Source organism: Molossus molossus, unplaced genomic scaffold, assembly GCF_014108415.1.
Source record: "Molossus molossus isolate mMolMol1 unplaced genomic scaffold, mMolMol1.p scaffold_m16_p_11, whole genome shotgun sequence".
Taxonomy (NCBI): Eukaryota; Metazoa; Chordata; class Mammalia; order Chiroptera; family Molossidae; genus Molossus; species Molossus molossus.
This window is the reverse complement of record NW_023425346.1, coordinates 101,497,509-101,510,966: the sequence shown is the minus strand read 5'-3', so window position 1 is coordinate 101,510,966 and position 13,458 is coordinate 101,497,509. Positions and strand designations below refer to the sequence as shown.

Below are 13,458 nucleotides of genomic sequence, written 5' to 3'. Positions count from 1 at the left end.
TTCCTTTGGTGAGCCCTTCCCCCATGGGGCAGACAGACAGGCGCCATGTCTGGGACTCCAGCACCCTGGCTCACACTGTTAGCCCTGCCCTGGTGATTCCCTAAAGCCCTGCCCCACCCAAATTTGGGGCCACCCAAGCTGTTTCTAGTGGCTTTACCACTATATTGGCTTCAGATTTTCCTCTTCTCTCAAACAAGCAGCATCTGGTATCAGTGAGCCCCACACTCCTCAATAGTGGCCCCAGGCCTAGAACTAGAAGCCGCTAGCCTTGGTGCACAGTTTGGCTTTGCCTGGGCAACTCCAAGCCCAGCACAAGAAGCAGCCATCTGCAGATCACTTTGTAGCTTTACGCCTGGTGGCCCCAGGAAGAACATAGGCAGTGGCTGACCTGGCCCCAGAGCCAGCACCCCCAGTGGACAGCTTCAGGCCATGCTGAAGCACCACCACCCAACCACATTTCCACAAGTGACACACTCAAGGAGTGGACTCAGTGGGTACCAGAGCCCTGCTAAAGTAAGTCTTGCTCTGTGTCTTGGGCCCCTGCATAGCTGATCCTCCAAGGTGGTCATAGGTCAGAGGTCAGTGGGCAAAACCAATCCTTGCAGCTGATCAGCCTGAGTAAATCCCTCCCATTGATGTGCCAACAGCAATCAAGACTCAATTACAACAGAAGGGTGGACCTCAAGGGCCGACCTGGGGTGATCAGACAGGCTGTGTCACTGGACCTATAAAGCCTAGAAGACATAGCAACTCTACCTAATACATAGAAAAAACACAGGGAGGCAGCCAAAATGAAGGACAAAGAAAACATGTTCCATATAAAAGAACAGAAAAAGACTCCAGGAAAAGAACTAAATGAAATGGAGATAAGCAATCCAACAGATGCAGAGTTCAAAACATTGGTTATAAGCATGCTCATGGAACTTAGTGAAGACCTCAAGAGCATAAAAAAGGACCAGTCAAAAATGAAGGATGCACTAACTGAAATAAAAATTAACTTACGGGGAATCAATAATAGAGTAGGTGAAGCTGCAAAGAAAACCATCAATTTGGAATATAAGGAAGTAAAAAACATCCATCAGAACAGCAAAAAAAAAAAAAAGAATCTAAAAAAATAAAGATAGTGTTAGGAGCTTCTGGGACAACTTCAAGCATACCAACATTAGCATCATGGGGGTGCCAATGATCTTGATGAAGCTCAACAGCATGTGTAAGGACATGAGCACCATGAGTAAAGACTTAGAAACATTAAAAATCAACCAATTGGAAATTAAAAACCACCAAGAAGAAATGAAGAATGACATAGCAGAAATAAAGAACACATAGGAAGGACTAAACAGCACAGTAGATGAAGCTGAGGACAGGATAAGTGAATTAGGTGACAGGATAGAAAAAATCAACCAATCAGAAAACAAAAAGGAAAAAAAAATTAAAAAACAGGAAGACACCTTAAGAGAACTGTGGGACAATTGGAAACACAATAATATTCGCATCATAAGAGTCCTCGGAGAAGAAGAAAATGAGCAAGGGTTAGAGAATATATTTGAAGAAATAGTGACAGAAAACTTCCCTAATTTGGTGAAGGAAGAAGGCATTTATATTCAAGAAGCACAGAGAGCCCCAAGTAAGAAGAACACAAACAGGCCCACACCAAGACACATAGTAATTAAAATACCAAAAATTAAAGACAAATAGAGAATCCTAAATGCAGCAAGAGATAAGCAACAGGTTACCTACAAAGGAACCCCCATAAGGCTCTCAGCTGACTTCTCAACAGAAACACTAGAGGCCAGAAGGGAATGGCATGAGACAATCAAGGTCATAAAAAACAAGGATCTAAATCCAAGACTACTCTACCCAGCAAGGCTATCATTCAAAATAGCAGGACAAATAAAGAGCTTCCCAGACCACAAAAAAAAAAAAAAGGCTAAGGGAATACATTAGCACCAAACCAGCACTGCAGGAAATGTTAAAAGGACAGCTGTAATTAGTAGAAGAACTAGGAAGAAAAATATAACCGCACTAAACAAAAAATGGCAATAAATATATACACATCAATAATCATCGTAAATGTAAATGGATTGAACGCTCCGATAAAAAGACACAGAGCAACTGATTGGATAAGAAAGCATGACTCGCCCTGGCCAGTTTGGCTCAGCGGTTAGAGCGTCGGCTTGCGGTCCGGAGAGACCCGGGTTCGGTTCCCGCTAAGGGCACGTACTTCGGTTGCAGTTTGTCCCCGGCCCTGGTTGGTCGTGCGGGTGGCAGCCACTCGATGTGTCCCTTTCACATCGATGTTTCTCTCTCTCTCTCCCTTCCTCTCTCTCCCTCCCACTCTATCTGTACAAAAAATGGAAAAATGTTCTCGGGTGAGGATTAAAAAAAAAAAAAAGATTCATCATCTTTCAATGACTGGCCTGGTCAGTGCCTAGATTGAAATTCTCATGACTCATATATATGTTGTTTACAAGAGACCCCCACCTCACAACAAAAGACTCACATAGATTGAATGTGAAGGGATGGGAAAAAATCTTTCAAGCAAACGGAAAGAAAAAAAAGCTGTGGTAGCAATACTCATATCTGATAAAATAGATTTCAAAATGAAGGCCATAACTAGAGACAAAGAAGGCTACTACATAATATTGAAAGAATCTATCCAACAGGAAGATATAACCTTGGTAAACATATATGCAACCAATATAGGAGCACCAAAATATATTTAAAATCTTCTGGAGGACTCCAAAGGAGAAATCGACAGCAATACAGTCATAGCAGGGGCCTTCAACACCCCACTGACATCACTGGATAGATCCTCTAGACAAAAAATTAGCAAGGAAACAGAGACTCTAAATGAAGCACTAGACGAAATGGATTTAATAGATATCTACAGAGAATTACACCCCAAAACTGCAGAATTCACATTCATCTCAAGTGCACATGAGACCTTCTCAAAGATAAACCACAAGTTAGGACACAAACTAAGTCTCTGCAAGTTCAAGAAGATTGAAATCACACAAGCATCTTCTCAGGTTACAATAGCATGAAACTAGAAATCAATTGCAACAAGAACATGCAAAGACATTGGAACACATGGAAGCTAAATAGTATGTTATTAAACAATGAATGGGTTACCGAGATCAAGGAAGAAATTAAAAATTTCCTGGAAACCAATGAAAATGAACACACAACAACACGAAATCTATGGGATGCAACGAAAGCAGTTCTGAGAGGGAAGTTCATAGCACTACAGGCCTGCCTCAAGAAACGAGAAAAGTTTCTAATAGACTATCTAACCTCACAACTTAAAGAACCAGAAAGCAAACAAAAAGAAAACCCCAGAGCAAGTAGAAGAAAGGAAATAGTAAAGATCAAAGCAAAAATAAAAGATATAGAGACCAAAAAAATAATTCAAAGGATCAATGAAACAAAGAGCTGGTTTTTCAAAAAGATAAACAAGATTGATGGACCCTTAGCTAGACTCACCAAGAAACAGAGAGAACCCAAATACACAAAATCAGAAATGAAAGAGGAGAAGTAACAACTGACACCACAGAAATACAAAGGATCGTTAACAAGTACTATGAACAATTATATGGCAACAAATTCGACAATCAAGGCAAAATGAACAAATTTCTAGAAACGCATAGTCTCTGAAAATTGAACTGGGAAGAGATAGAAAACTTGAACAGATCAATAACAACTAAGGAAATTGAAGAGGTAATCAAGACTCTCCCAGCAAACAAAAGCCCAGGCCCGGACCGCTTCACAGGGGAGTTTTACCAAACATTCAAAGAAGAACTAACACCCATTCTCCTCAAACTATTCCAAAATATTCAAGGGGAAGGAAGACTTCCAAACTCGTTTTATGAGACCAGCATAATTCTAATTCCAAAACCAGAAAAAGACACTACAAAGAAAGAAAACTACAGGTCAATATCCCCGATGAACATAGATGCCAAAATCCTGAACAAAATACTAGCAAATCAGATCCAGCAATATATTAAAAAATTATTCACCATGACCAAGTGGGATTCATCCCAGGAATGCAAGGATAGTACAATATTCACAAATTAATAAATGTGATACACCACATAAACAAAATGAAGAATAAAAACCACATAATAATATCCATAGATGCTGAAAAGCATTCAACAAAATCCAGCACCCATTTCTGATAAAAATGCTCAGCAATGTGGGAATAGAGGGATATCTCGACATAATAAAGGCCATATATGAAAGACCTACAGCCATACTTAATGGGCAAAAACTAAAAGCATTTCCCTTAAGAACAGGAACAAGACAGGGATGCCCACTTTTGCCACTCTTATTTAACATAGTACTGGAATTCTTAGCCACAGCAATCAGACATGAAGAAAAAAATAAGGGATCCAAATTGGAAAGGAGGAAGGGAAACTGTCATTATTTGCAGATGTCATGATATTATACACAGAAAACCCTAAAGAGTCCATCAAAAATCTACTAGACTTAATAAATGAATTTGGAAAAGCAGCAGGATACAAAATTAACGTCAAAAAATCGATGACATTCTTATATACCAATGATGAAGTTACAGAAAGAGAAGCTAAAAAAACAATCCCATTTACCATTGCAGCAAAATACTAAGATACCTAGGAATAAACCTAACCAAAGAAGTAAAGGACCTATTTGCAAAAAACTACAGGACATTGAAAAAGAAGTAGAGAAAAATATAAAAAAGTGGAAGCATATACCTTGTTTATGGATTGGAAGAATTAACATCATTAAAATGTCCATATTACCCAAAGCAATGTATAGATTCAATGCAATCCCCATCAAAATACCAACAACATGTTTCACAAAACTAGAACAAATACTTCAAAAGTTCATATGGAACCAAAAACGACCCCGAATAGCCACAGCAATCTTGAAAAAGAAGGACAAAGTAGGTGGGTTCACAATATAGAATATCAGGTTATACTACAAAGCTACTGTAATCAAAACAGCCTGGTACTGGCACAAGATCAGGCATATAGACCAGTGAAACAGAACAGAGAACCCAGAAATGGACCCAAGACATTATGCTCAATTAATATTTGACAAAGGAGGCAAGAGCATACAATGGAGTAAAGACAGCCTCTTTAATAAATGGTGTTGGGAAAATTGGACAGCTACATGCAAAAAAATGAAAGTAGACCATCAACTTACACCATACACAAGAATAAACTCAAAATGGATAAAAGACTTAAATGTGACCCATGAATCCATAAAAATCCTAGAAGAAAATGTAGGCAACAAAATTTCAGACATCATACGCAGCAGAATTTTCACAGATACATCACCTAAGGCAACAGAAACAAAGGAGAAAATGAACACATAGGACTACATCAAACTCAAAAGCTTCTGCACAGCAAAAGATACAATCATCAAAATGGAAAAGCAACCCACTGTATGGGAGAGCATAATTGCCAATGATATATCAGATAAGGGATTAATTTCCTATATCTATAGAGAGAAAGTGCTCATACAAATCAACAAAAGGAAGACAGCCCTGGCTGGTTTGGCTCAGCGGTTGGAGCGTCGACCTGCGGTACAGAGAGACCCAGGTTCGGTTCCCGCTAAGGGCACATACCTCAGTTGCAGTTTGTCCCCGGCCCTGGTTGGTCGTGCGGGTGGCAGACACTCAATGTGTCCCTTCACATCGATGTTTCTCTCTCTCTCTCCCTCCCGCTCTATCCGAACAAAAAATGGAAAAATGTCCTTGGGTGAGGATAAAAAAAAAAAAGGAAGACAAAGAACCCAATTAAAAAATGGGCAGAGGACCTAAATAGACACCTCTCCAAAAAGGACATTCAAATGGCCAAGAGACATATAAAGAAATGTTCAACATTACTAATCATCAGAGAGATGCAAATTAAAACAACAAATGAGGTATCACCTCACACCTGTCAGAATGGCTGCCATCAACGAATCATGAAACAAGTGTTGGCGAGGGTGTGGAGAAAAGGGGACTCTAGGACACTGCTGGTGGGAATGCAGACTGGTGAAGCCACTATGGAAAACAATATGGTGTTACCTCGAAACATTAAAAATTGAACTGCCATTTGATCCAGTGATCCCACTTCTAGGAATATACCCTAAGAAGCCTGAAACACCAATCAGAAAGAATATATGTACCCCCATTTTTATAACAGCACTATTTATAATAGCTAAGATCTGGAAACAGCACAAGTGTCCATCAGTAAATGAATGCATAAAAAAGCTGTGGTACATATACACAATGAAGTAATATTCAGCTGTAAGAAAGAAAGAACTCTTATCCTTTGAGACAACATGGAGGGACCTGGAGAATATTATCCTATGAGAAACAAGCCAAGCAGAGAAAGACAAGTATCATATGATCTCATTTATTTATGGAATATAATGTACAGAACAATCTAAGGAACTGGGTAGACTCAGAGATGTGGAAGTAGGGTACAGACTGACAACCCTCAGAAGAGGGGGTAGTGGGGGGCGGGAAGAGATAAACCACAGGACTTATATGCATGTATGCATAACCGATGGACACGGACAACAAGCCGGGTATGGGGTGGGGGTGATGGGGAAGAGGGTTAGCTATCAATACAACCCAAAACCTATTAGGAAATGGCAAAAGCCACCACTGACCACACAAACCACCAATGGCATCGTTGTCCCGCTTCATAAACAGCAGCTAGAAGTCAGTCACCAATCCCTCTTTCCTAAAGGCTGACACAGGTTAGAAACTGGGAAGATACCAAATGTGTTATGTGATTAATTCTGGAGCACAGAGAGAATTCCAATACCTAAGATTATCAATTTAGTAAAATAAAATGTCAGAAGGCAGTCCGGTACTCACCTTTTTCATGAACACAAACTGAGTGTTTCTTAACACCATCAACCACAACATTTTGTGTGTTGCCATGTCCATTTTCGGAGTCACTGTCATCCAACTGAGCCTCTGTAATGACATCAGGACTGTCATTATGGCCTTTCAGGGACTGCTGCAGGAGATGGCTTCCACAGAGCTCCTCAGGGAGATCTGATTCATAGGCACCTTCTGTTTCTTTGTCACCACTCTCTGGTTTAATTACCTGAAGAAAATAGAAAAGTTCTAGTAAATCACTAGAGGGAAGAAAGGAAAAGAGCAGATTTTTCTTTTTTCATTTTTCTTTCCTAAGGATAAAAACTACACATTCAGAAACTCCAACATTGGACAGTCACCATGTAGTCTGAAAAAGGATTTTTATTTTTTGACACAGACTACCTTATGGAGATGAGCGATGCAGCAACGCCAGGTTGGCACTCAGCTCTACAAGATACCCTACATAAATGCCACATCCACTTCTCATTTTCCTGACATGCATTTTCACCCCCTCTCCCTTAAAGGCCCCGAGTACCAGAAGTATCACACTGCTTCAAAAGGTTTCATCACATGGGACCAACAAGTATGCTAGGTAATGTTAAAAGAACTCAACAAAGCATGTCATTGCACTCCCAATGAAGCCACAAAAACAAAGTTACGTGTGAATAAGAGTTTACAAAATGTTCTCATATAAAACATAAACTCTTAATTCTCCATTCTGAGGCCAGAAATGGGTACAGAAAGCACACAACTGATGGACATTTACACCAGCAATAAGAATGAAGCATTAGATTGGTGCAGCCACTATGAAAAAAATATGGAGTTTCCTCAAAAAATTAAAAATGGAATTGCCATTTGACCCAGTGATCCCACTTCTAGGAATATACCCTAAGAAGCCTGAAACACCAATCAAGGAGAATATAAACACCCCTATGTTTACAGCAGTGCTGTTTACAATAGTAAGATCTGAAAACAGCTTAAGTGTCCATCAGTAAATGAGGGGATAACAAAGCTGTGATACATGTACACAATGGAATACTATGCAGCTGTAAGAAAGAAAGATCTCTTGCCCTTTAAGATGACATGGAGGGACCTGGAGAGTATTATGTTAAGTGAAATAAGCCAATCAGAGAAAGACAAATATCACATGATCTCACTTATTTGTGAAATATAGTGAACAAAATAAGCTGATGAACAAAGCAGATCCAGAGATATGGAGTAGGGAACAGACTGACAAACCTCGAGGGGGTGGGGGAGGGTGGGGGAGGGTGGGGGAGGGTGGGAAGAGATAAACCAAAGAACTTATATGCATATATGCATAACCAATGGACACAGATAGCAATATGGTGAAGGCAGGGGTGGACAGGAGTGGGGAGGAGGGTGTCAATGGGGGGAAAAGGAGGGACATCTGTAACAAAATAAATAAATAAATAAATAAAAATTTTAAAAATATTAAGTGAGGCACTAATCATCAGAGAGATGCAAATTAAAACAACAATGAGGTATTACCTCACAGCTGCCAGAATGGCCGCCATCAACAAATCATCAAACAACAAGTGTTGGCGAGGGTGTGGAGAAAAGGGGACTCTAATACACTGCTGGTGGGAATGCAGACTGGTGCAGCCGCTATGGAAAACAATATGGTGCTACCTCAAAAAATTAAAAATTGAACTTCCATTTGACCCAGTGATCCCACTGCTGGGAATATACCCTAAGAAGCCTGAAACACCAATCAGGAAGAATATATGTACCCCCATGTTCATAGCAGCACTATTTACAATAGCTAAGATCTGGAAACAGCCCAAGTGTCCACCAGTAGACGAATGGATAAAAAAGCTGTGGTACTTATACACAATGGAGTACTATGCAGCGGTAAGAAAGAAAGATCTCTTATCCTTTGAGACGACATGGAGGGACCTGGAAAGTATTATCCTAAGTGAAAGAAGCCAAGCAGAAAAAGACAAATACCACATGATCTCACTTATATACGAAATATAATGAACATAACAGTCTGAGGAATACAGTAGACCCAGACACATGGAAATATGACATCCCTCGGAAGAGAGGATGGGGGGTGGGGGGGTGGGAAGAGATAAACCACAGAACTTATATGCATCTATGCATGACCAATGGACATGGACAACTAAGCCGGGGACGGGGCGGAGGTGGGGTGGGGTGGCGGGTGCCAATGGGGTAAAAAGGTAAAATAACTGTAACAAAAAAATAAATAAAAATGCATAAATAAATAAATTAATTAATTAAATTAAAAAAATATTATGTGAGGCAGGATATAGCAATATAATAATTCTGTAAACTTAGAAACTTAAGCAATTATTAGTAAGTTTTATTCTTTTCTCCCAAAATAACGTAAATTAAAAATTGAACTGCCATTTGACCCAGTGATCCCACTTCTTGGAATATACCCTAAGAAATCTGAGACACCAATCAGGAAGAATATGTACTCATTTAGAATCTACATGTCTAGCTACCAGGATGTAAGCACTGCAATTATTCTTTACTCTTTCCTTCATTAAGCAAAGATTTATTAACTGTCTACTATGTGCGTGAGGCAGTTGTTGATGTGTAGAATAATTCACTAAACAAAAAAAAAAAGAGAAAACATTACATAATGTCAAATAGTTTCAATAAAATAGCAGTAATTAATGAACACATCAAGTCACTTGAAACTGTGTAATTAAAATATAAATTAAGGGACTTCCGGTCAAGATGGCGGCGTACGTAAACGCGGTATCACGTCCTCCCACAACCACATCAAAGTTACAACTACAGAACAACCATCATTCAAAACTGCCTGAAATCGAGCTGAATGGAAGTCCTACAACTACGGAATTAAAGCAGCAGCCACATCCAGACTGGTAAGAGGGATGGAGGGAACGGGCTGGTCCCACACCCACGTGTGGTGGATAAAAATCAGGAGGACACCTCGGCTGAGAAGGTCCTCCCTGAGGACTGAGGGGTCCCCATCCCACACCAGGTGCCCCACTCAGGGTTCCAGTGCCAGGAAGAGAATCCCCATAACTTCTGGCTGGAAAAACCAGCAGGAACTGAGGCTCAGGGAAGCTGAAGCGGCTGGAGCCCCAGGCAGCTCCTTTAAGGGCCGGCGCACGGACTTATCGGACTCTCTCCCTCTAAGCTTGGAGGGGAGGCAGCTCGAGGGGCACCAGAGACATACAGGGAAGAACTGAGCTGTTTGGCACTGGAGCGAGGGCTGGAGAGGGGGCTTTCTCCGGGACAAATGTGCTGTCAGAGGCCTTTGTTCCTTTGGTGAGTCCTTCCCTTGGGCGGCAGACAGAAGCCATATCTGGGACTCCAGCAACCTGGCTCACACTGGTAGCCCCGCCCTGGTGAGCCCCTGAGGCCCTGCCCCACCCAACTTTCATGCCCACCCAAGCTGTTGCCACTTGCTTAACCATAGGATTGGCCTGTCTTGGATCCTGCTTCAGGTTTTACCTAAATTCTTTCAAATGAGCAGCATCTGGTCTCAGATAGCACCATACCTCTCGTTAAGTAATACACAGAAACAAACACAGGGAGGCAGCCAAAATGAGGAGACAAGGAAACAGGTCCCAAATGAAACAACAGAACAGAACCCCAAGAAAAGAACTAAGCAAAATGGAGATAAGCAACCTAATAGATGCTGAGTTCAAAATACTGCTTATAAGGATGCTCAATGAACTTAGTGAGAACCTCAGTAAACTTAGTGAGGGCCTCAAGAGCATAAAAAAGGACCAGTCAGAAATGATGGATGCACAGTCAGAAATGAAGGAGCATTAACTGAAATAAAGAATAATTTACACAGATTCAATAGTAGAGTACACAAATCCAAGAAGCAAACCACTGATTTGGAATATAAGGAAGCAAAAAACGCCCAATCGGAACAGCAAAAAGAAAAAAGAATTTAAAAAAATGAGGATAGTGTAAGGAGCCTCTGGGACAACTTCAAGCGTGCCAACATTCGCATCTTGGGGGTGCCAGAAAGAGAAGAGCGAGAAAAAGAAATCGAAAACCTCTTTGAAACAATAATGGCAGAAAACTAACTTGGTGAAGGAAACAGACATACAAGTCCAGGAAGCACAGAGAGTCCCAAACAAGATGAACCCCAAGAGGCCCGCACCAAGACACATCATCATCAAAATGCAAAATGTTCAAGACAAAGAGAGAATCTTAAAAGCAGCAAGAGAAAGGCAGCTAGTTACCTACATGGGAGTTCCCATAAGGCTGTCAGTTGATTTCTCAAAAGAAACTTTGCAGGCCAGAAGAGAGTGGCAAGAAATATTCAGAGTGATGAAAAGCAAGAACCTACAACCAAGATTACTGTGTCCTGCAAAGCTGTCATTAGAATCGATGGCCATATAAAGACTTTCCCAGACAAGGAAAAGTTAAAGGAGTTCATCACCACCAAACCGTTATTACATGAAATGATGAAGAGTCTTTTTGAAGAAAAAGATAAAATATATGAACAAACAAAATGGCAATGAATACATATCTATCGGCAATAGAATCTACAAACAAAATGAACACACAGAACAGAAACATTCTCATAGATACAGAGAACATTTTGTTGGTTACCAGATGGGAGTGGGGTGGGGGAATGGGTGAAAAAGGTGAGGGGATTAAGAAGTACAAATTCATTGCTAGACTGACAAACCTCAAAGGGAAACGGGTTGGGGGGGTAGAAATAAACCAAAGAACTTATATGCATAACCAATGGACACAGACAATAGTATGGGAAAGGGCGGGAGAGGGGCAGGAGTGGGGAGGAGGGGGTCAATGAGGGAAAATGTGGAACATCTGTAACACATTCTACATTCAACAATAAAGATTTTTTAAAAAATAAAATAAAATTGTAAGATATTCAAAAATAAAATAAAATAAATAAAAATAAAAATAAAATAAAATATAAATTAAGCCCAGCCGGTGTAGCTCAGTGGTTGAGCATCAAGCCATGTACCAAGCGGTTGCCAGTTCAATTCCTGGTCAGGGCACATGCCCAGGTTGTGGGCCCGATTCCCAGTGGGGGGCATGCAGGAGGCAGCCAATCGATGTTCTCTCTCATCAACGTTTCTATCTCTCTCTCCCCCTCCCTTTCTCTCTAAAATCAATAAAGAGAAAAAATTAAAATATAAATTAATATCCTGCATTTTAAATGTACTTTCATTCTTATTGAGTTATCCCAATACACACAAGAATAGAACACATGTTTTGGGGGTAGGGGGAAATCATCATAAGATCACAGGACACAAAAGGTACTCTAAAACCATTCCATATTGGTTAAGAGTGAGGATTGTGGGGTTCCTTAGAGAAATGGCTAATTCAAGTCTGGAATAGAAAACAAACAAGATTATCCTGGACCATCTTATCACAACAGGAAAACAAGGAAATTATCAAAGGCTAATACAATCTTGTCTAAAGGACTTAGGAATCATCATAAAAGGGCTCTCTGTGGTCAACCTTAGAAAATTCCAAGTATTTATCCTAACTCCTGTATCTCAAGTTAACCGAATAGTTGATGAAGTAAAGTGGTTCTTCATAGAAGAGTTTTAGCTAATTAAAATGGAAGGAAAGACATTCAATACCACCATTTTACTATACCTATTGAAATAATGGATTCAGGATATGATCATCAATGATTACTAAAATCAATGTCATAACCTGATGGGGATAGGGTTTTATAACAGATGTACCAGGGTGGCAATACCTGAACCCACTAGTCAATATAAATATCTTTAAAAAAGAAAGAACCAAAGTGCTTCCTCATGCACCATAATCGGAAGTACATACAACTAACTATGAAGTACCTTTCCCCCAAAAGTTGAACTTGAATCTGATTTGATAAAGGAAACAGAGAAACGCATGCAACATCACCAGGGAAAGGGATCCTTTTATACTTAATCCCTACGTGATTTTATCCTGTTTCATGGCTTTAAATGTCTCTATGTGCTATTAATTACCCAAATTAAATGCCTATCCTCAACCTTTTCCTTGAATTCCAGGCTCATATCCAATTCCCTACTAGATATTCATTTGGATGTCAGGTGGCACCTCAAAAAGAGAACTCTTGGGTCCTCACCAGAACCCACTCCTCTCCCAGCACTCCCTCTCTTAGCCAATGGCACCAAACCATGGTATTACCCTTGGATCTCCCTCTCATGCCTCATATCTAATCCATCAGAAGAGCCCATCAGCCCTTCCTTCATAATCCATCTTCCTGCCATTTCCACTGTTACTACACAAATCCAGGCAACCTTTACCTTCTTGTTGAACTACTACAATAATTGGTCTCCTGGTTTCCATTTTGGACCAAAGCAGCTAGAGTGATCATTTTAAAACATAAATCAGATCATGTCCTTCTCCCATTGGCTTCCGAACAGCCTTCTATCACCATGCCACAAGGCCTTGCCAAATCTGGCCCATGTCTATTCTTCCATTCTCACTTTCTACAACTTCTTCCTTTGCTAATTATATTACAATCCTAGAGTTGTTTTTCTATTCCTAGAATATTAAAGCCTTCCATCTTGAGGTTTTCACATTTGCTATTCCCTCTATCTGTAAAACTCTTTGTCCAACTATTCACAGGG

The 13,458-nt window shown here is 40.3% G+C and overlaps 1 protein-coding gene across 14 annotated transcripts in view; it reads right to left on the bottom strand.

The window, feature by feature from the left end:
• Positions 1-13,458, bottom strand: part of DIS3L2 (DIS3 like 3'-5' exoribonuclease 2) — a 340,082-nt gene that overhangs the window by 232,513 nt on the left and 94,111 nt on the right. For all 14 annotated transcript variants that reach the window (XR_004958585.1, XR_004958587.1, XR_004958588.1 and 11 more), the window contains exon 6: positions 6,854-7,088. Coding sequence is in view for 11 of the 14 variants with exons in the window: in XM_036253315.1 (XP_036109208.1) it covers positions 6,854-7,088 (235 nt within the window). In the remaining 3 variants the exon portion in view is untranslated. The remainder of the gene's footprint in view (positions 1-6,853; positions 7,089-13,458) is intronic.